The sequence below is a fragment of the Anopheles merus genome, unplaced genomic scaffold (genome assembly GCF_017562075.2).
Source record: "Anopheles merus strain MAF unplaced genomic scaffold, AmerM5.1 LNR4000345, whole genome shotgun sequence".
NCBI lineage: Eukaryota > Metazoa > Arthropoda > Insecta > Diptera > Culicidae > Anopheles > Anopheles merus.
Window position 1 is genome coordinate 16,017 of NW_024427925.1, and position 5,982 is coordinate 21,998.

Consider the following 5,982-nt stretch of genomic DNA (forward strand, 5'->3'; position numbering starts at 1 on the left):
TTTCTTAACACCTTATTTTCTGTACATTTTATAGTTTCGAAATATTGGAACTGTGTGTAATTTGTGTAGTGTTTAAATGTTCGTGTATACTTGTGTCACTTCGTATCAAACTCACTGTGTGAAAAAGAGATGATCCTTCAACCACTGTTAGAATGAGACTGTAGGGGGGAAATGTTTTCACCCATGCTGTCAAAAAGTGACGTTCAACTTTTGCTATAAAAAAACACCCTACAAACAACGAGCGGGATATTTTATCATGGTGTGTGTAAAAACCTAGAGTTAAGCGGAGAATCAGTGTGAAATACACGGAGGCGAGAGCGCGTTTTGGTTTCGACACAGTTTTGGCACTAACACAGTTACACATGTGGAAATGTGTGAGTTCATTTTCGGCCAGCTCGCTCAGATTGATCTGCTCGCAGCGCTGTGCTGGTATCGGTGTCTCGCTTGCACAGCTGCACCGAAAGTTCCTCTGTGTGCTCTCGTTCTTGCTACCACACGAAATCGTCAGTACAGCTCAAGGATCGGCAGCGAGCGGCAGCTCGTGTGTCAGCCTAAGTCCTGGACGATTGGTGTTATGAATTTGTAAAGTGTTCAAGTGTTCAAGTGTTGTGGGAATTGAAATGAAGCTGCGCGAATGATTCGTAATGCATGTTATGTACATCGCGCAGCTTCATTTCGTACTTGTTTTACAGTAATCAACGTGTACAAAAGGATCTACGCAGATATTCGGCCATTTCAACGTTTGCATCGATGAAGCGATCAATTTTATTTTAGTCAAATATTGTGTATCAACTTCCGTAAATGTGTGAAATCGTGTAAAGTTAAAATGTAAATGTTTCAATAAAGTGATGAAAAAAAATCTACGCGTGTTTGTGTTTTTGTTTAGCTTTAGATAACAAAAAATACGCAGCGAGTGTGAGCGATCGCTGAACGAAAGAAACGCACACAGCGCAATACGAAAGAAACAAATACAAGCACACGAAAGGATGCTCGCGCATGGGCAGCATTGAGAGAGCACCGTGTATTTTATATGGGAGCGGGAGAGAACCGTGGTACCCGTTCCCGCCACCTTTTTTAGCCTAGGAAATCTTCCATCAGCTTAACTCTGGGTTTTTACGCACACCATGATAAAAATTACCCGCTCTTTGTTTCACACCCGTGTAAACTGCACTTAACATCGTGTGTCAAAGCGCTGTATACGACAACAAAAATACTAATTTTGGTATGGGATTAGAAAAATGCTAATAAATTAAGTTTAGTGCCACTTCTGAAAATGATGTGAGTCTTAAAACCTATTCTCATACCACCATAAGGTGTGTGCAAAGTTTCGTTGAAAATTATCCAGCCGTTTCGGAGGTTGCTCGCAACAAACACCGTGACACAGGATTTTTATATATATAGAATAGATGTATAGATATAGATATAGATAGATAGATAGATATAGAAGAAGATTATAAAGAGATTCAATACGCTCTATCGACATTGACAGTAAAAATCAACTCTCGAGCAAATCGGAATTGTGCATGTCGAATTCCGATTTTCCGACTGGCATCTCTCTGTCAAACCCTGTTTGAAGGGTAGATTCCAAAATCGAATGACAGTATTTTCCTCCGTCTAATACGGACGTCACACGAAGCGTAAACTCAAAAAGTTTACACTTGATTTGTATGGGAGAGCGTAAATTTCCTGTCAAAAGATTATAGGGTTGTATGGCTGAAATTTAGTTTACGCCAAAGGGAAAAAGTAAGGCTCAGCCCTCTACGTTACATAGGAGAAGCGTTACATGCCTTGAAACATTCCCAAGCAACATTTTTATTATAGTTTTGTCATCCATGCGACCGACCATAGTCTATTTTTCAAATAAAAAATATTTAAAACTACGATGAAAATAATAGTTTTATGTTTTAAGATTAACCAATATCAAGGAAATTTAATTCTGAAATACAAGTACTATACATAGTTTATGAAAAATAGTCAATAAAAGTTCAAAAAACTCTTGAAGCTTTAAATTGGAGTATCATTTCCAAAAGTAGAAAATAAAACAATGTGTAAAATATATTTAATTAGGTTAAATATATGACATGTATTTATTGTCTATGAAATCTACGTTTCTGGCCAATTTAAATCATAATTACATTTAGTTTAAAGGCACTTTTATAAGGGCGACGAATTGGGTTAATAAATAAAATTGCACATTGATTATAATTTTAAAATCATAGTTTTACACCAACAGTGGGCTTAGAAATGTATAAGCATCTTAATATTGTAATCGTTTTAAAAGTAACTATTAAATTAAATAACATTTATGAATATCAAATATAGTAAGGCAATAGTCATATAATTTTTTTTTATTTTAATGAATTATCAATGAATCTAAACCTTATGATTGCTGAACATTCATAAAGTTTCGATTATTAGACATTATTATCCATCAATTTGCTCATCTACGACGGTTAAAACAAGCGTTCAAAAAAATACTGCTTGGGTTTGTGGTAAACTGGCGTTACGCGTAACGTAGAGGGCTGAGCCTTACTTTTACACTTCTATTTGGCGTAACGTCCTAACGCGGACATGCCGGCCTATACAGGCTTTCGAGACTTTATTCATTACCACCCGCACAGCAAAATCGAGCAGTTTTTGAGCTCGGGTTCTAGCTCGCTTTCCGCCAAAACCGATCGAGAAAGAGAGCAGAAACGTCCGAAGAACCGACCGAAGCTCTTGATCGATTGAAGCGTTTACGGTCGTTCGAGAGAGCGCGCGGTATGTGTTTATCTTTTTCTGACAAAAAAGCTCCGGTACACGACCGTGATGGCGCAAAAATGATAGTGGCCGAAAAATAGTTCACACCCACGTTCTCTTTCTCCCCTCCTTCCCCTCTTCCCCATCCTTTCACCTAGCTCTATCATTATTAGTTCCTGTTCTCTAGCTATATTGAGCGAGAGGTTGAGAAGTTTTCTATCGCTTTGCGCAGCGGGCACGCAGCCGGATAGTAAAATCCTTGCAAGGGTGGGACGATCCATTCTAGGCTTGAACCCATGACGGGCTATTGAGTCGTTCGAGTTGACGACTGTACCACGGGACTGCCCAATTAGCTTGGCTATTTAGCTTTAGAAATTAGCTGTTAGGAATAAAACCTGCAGAATGTAGGAGAACGGTACTTGAGGTTTTCTCTAATTGACAACATGCTCTAATAAACAAAAAATGTTTTATACGTCAATATTGTTCAGTATTTGTATTCTTTTTATTCTAGTAGAGGTATTCTATTTACACCAGATGTTCATAACTTGTCAATTTGTGTTTACGTGAACATAAACATTTCTTTCCGTAGCACAAGCCGTATCCATGGACCAGTGTAACCCGAATAATTCTCCATTTCACTTTGTAGCATCGAATAAAGCCATCGCTAAAAAGCTAATTAATTTCAAAATAGAAATAATTCTTAGATCTGTAGTGTCGAACAAACACAACTCGTACATGGATGTTATCCTATGCACGTTACGGTTGATGCAGTATTTTCTTTTGTCATATCTATCAATCGCTCTTGGTAGCAGCCTAATTTCAATCGCTTCCAAGTGATTGACGGATAAACTTTTGTCTTGAAACTAGTGGAACATCAGAAGCTTTTTAACCAAACCCCTAAAATAATGGTTAAATGTACACTTACTCCGTAATACCAAATCGACTTCATGATCTGCTTTAATTCTATGAAAAATAAAACGAAGAGCCTTCTGTTGATTTCACACAATCCTTCGCACTTTCATTATTGATAGTTCTGTCCAGACTGACCAAACGCAAATGTAGCAGGTGCAGCTGAAGACATCTGCTGTTGATTTGGATCTCCTAGCACCGATGGATCATCACTCGGAGGAATAGGGTTGCGAAACTGTTCAGCAGATATACGCGTAAACATGATACCTACACCTTCAATCAAAGCTAACAACACGCCACCTATCACCGCACTACCGATCATAGCAGGAACGCCGTTTCTGGCTGCCAAAATTCCTCCCGTGGCAGCACCACTAATAATGGAGTTCCACGGGTCTTCCTTCTTCCGAAAATGGACCAGTGTACAATCGATTGTGCTGAACATTCCGCCCCATACAGCAAAATTTCCGGCTATAATAGGAGACCGGCTTTTTATTGCTGTTAAGCTTCCCAGCTGAAAATACACCGAAAGTCTAAATAAAGAAGTAGCTTAGCCTTACGTGGTTTTCTTATATATTCTCACCAAACGCCGGTTAAATCCTGATGGAGCGTTTCGGAATCCTTTAATAGCTTGAAACACACCACCTCCAATACAACCCATAGCAAATGCTCCACCACAATCGTCGACTATACGGTAGGGACATGGTTCACGGGCATACTCTTCCATGGTTGTTGATGAAGCGTGTTCCTAATTAATTATTATGTACAAAAGACAAAACAAGAAGTATTCTCATTTAGTTGAACATTCATCGTACGTGAACGTATATAACACCCTTGAATCTATTACGCAAATCGGCACCTCATGTAATGTATCTGCCTAATACACAGTTAAACTCTTAAAGTTTCTACGAACTACATAATTTCCGGGAAGCTACTTAAGGCAGCACAATTATACTCATATCCAATTAGAAGAAATGTAGATAAATTAGTCTGGTTAATTTACTCACGTTTTGATGAAGTCCTTTTGTTTTCCCTGCTTTGCTTGTTCGTTCGGTCGTTCTTTCGCTTACATCAGAAAAGTCACATTGGCTGCTTGACAATTGACAGTTGATTTACCTTTTCTTACCGTTTAACCGTAGAGTTGGCAACCAAATTTACACACGTAAGTTGGCAACCGGCATACCCGGGTATTCCACACGTTTTGATGCAAAAAATTAACGATTTTCATAGGTAAACAATACTTTCTATATTTTAATGCTGTAAGCAAGTAATGCCGAACTGATATTCTCTTCTATTTCATTTATTCATTAAGTGTTTTCATTTTATTATAAAAATAACGTTCAAATTGAAATTTGGAATCGCTTGAATTTGACTCGAAACTAAGCACTATACGAAAAGAGGAAGAAGAGAAACGTAATTCTCCATACAAAATGTATGGAATACCCGGGTATGCTGGTTGCCAACTTACGTGGTAAAGTTAAAAAAATCAAAATAAAATACTTACAGGCTGTTTAAAATTACAACTTATGCACCAAAAAATCATAAATTAAAAGTTGGGAGGCTACGGAAAATTTCAGGTCAATAAAAGCAATGAATCAAAAGTTATTGCAGTTCGAAGTTGAAAAAAATACCCGGGTATCCGGTTGCCAACTTAAAGGTTAATTAGACATACAGCGATAACGTCGCGCGCGACGAAAAATAGCTCAAAATTTCACTCTGTGTAGATCAAAGTAGCTCATTTGACTCAGTCAACCAACTTGTTTTATGTTTGAAAACACACAAAAATAGGTTAAAATGTGTTCAAATCTAGTTTTTTGTGTTTGGCATTAATCTGGCTTGTAAAATATCTAGATAATTCGATTCTTTCGGATGAAGCAAAATTGTCGCGCGCGACGAGTAGCTCTGTTTGCAAAATTGCGCTACTTTTTGTCGCGCGCGACGTTGTCGCTGTATGTCTAATTGAACGGTTAAGTTGGCAACCGGATACCCGGGTATTTTTTTCAGCTTCGAGCTGCAATAACTTTTGATTCATTGCTTTTATTGACCTGAAATTTTCCGTAGCCTCCCAACTTTTAATTCATGATTTTTTGGTGCATAAGTTGTAATTTTAAACAGCCTGTAAGTGTTTTATTTTGTTTTTTTTTTTTTATCTTTACTACGTAAGTTGGCAACCAGCATACCCGGGTATTCCATACATTTTTTATGGAGAATGACGTTTCTCTTCTTCCTCTTTTCGTATTGTGCTTATTTTTGAATCAAATTCAAGCGATTCCAAATTTCAATTTGACTGTTATTTTTATAATAAAATGAAAAAAATTAATGAATAAATGAAGTAGA

At 37.6% G+C, this 5,982-nt stretch overlaps 1 protein-coding gene across 2 annotated transcripts; it reads right to left on the bottom strand.

The window, feature by feature from the left end:
* Positions 1-3,664: 3,664 nt before the first annotated feature.
* LOC121602181 (mitochondrial import inner membrane translocase subunit Tim17-A-like) lies at positions 3,665-4,764 on the bottom strand. Of its 2 annotated transcripts, none has more exons than XM_041930930.1 (3): positions 4,653-4,764; positions 4,229-4,393; positions 3,665-4,159 (listed from the first exon to the last, which is right to left on the bottom strand). In XM_041930930.1, exons 2-3 carry the CDS (start codon positions 4,370-4,372, stop codon positions 3,761-3,763), a joined length of 543 nt encoding a protein of 180 aa, XP_041786864.1. In that variant the 5' UTR covers positions 4,373-4,393; positions 4,653-4,764; the 3' UTR covers positions 3,665-3,760. The 2 variants fall into 2 exon arrangements, with proteins under 2 accessions (XP_041786864.1, XP_041786865.1); XM_041930931.1 differs by lacking the exon at positions 4,653-4,764 and adding an exon at positions 4,505-4,627.
* Between the last annotated feature and the right edge of the window lie 1,218 nt (positions 4,765-5,982).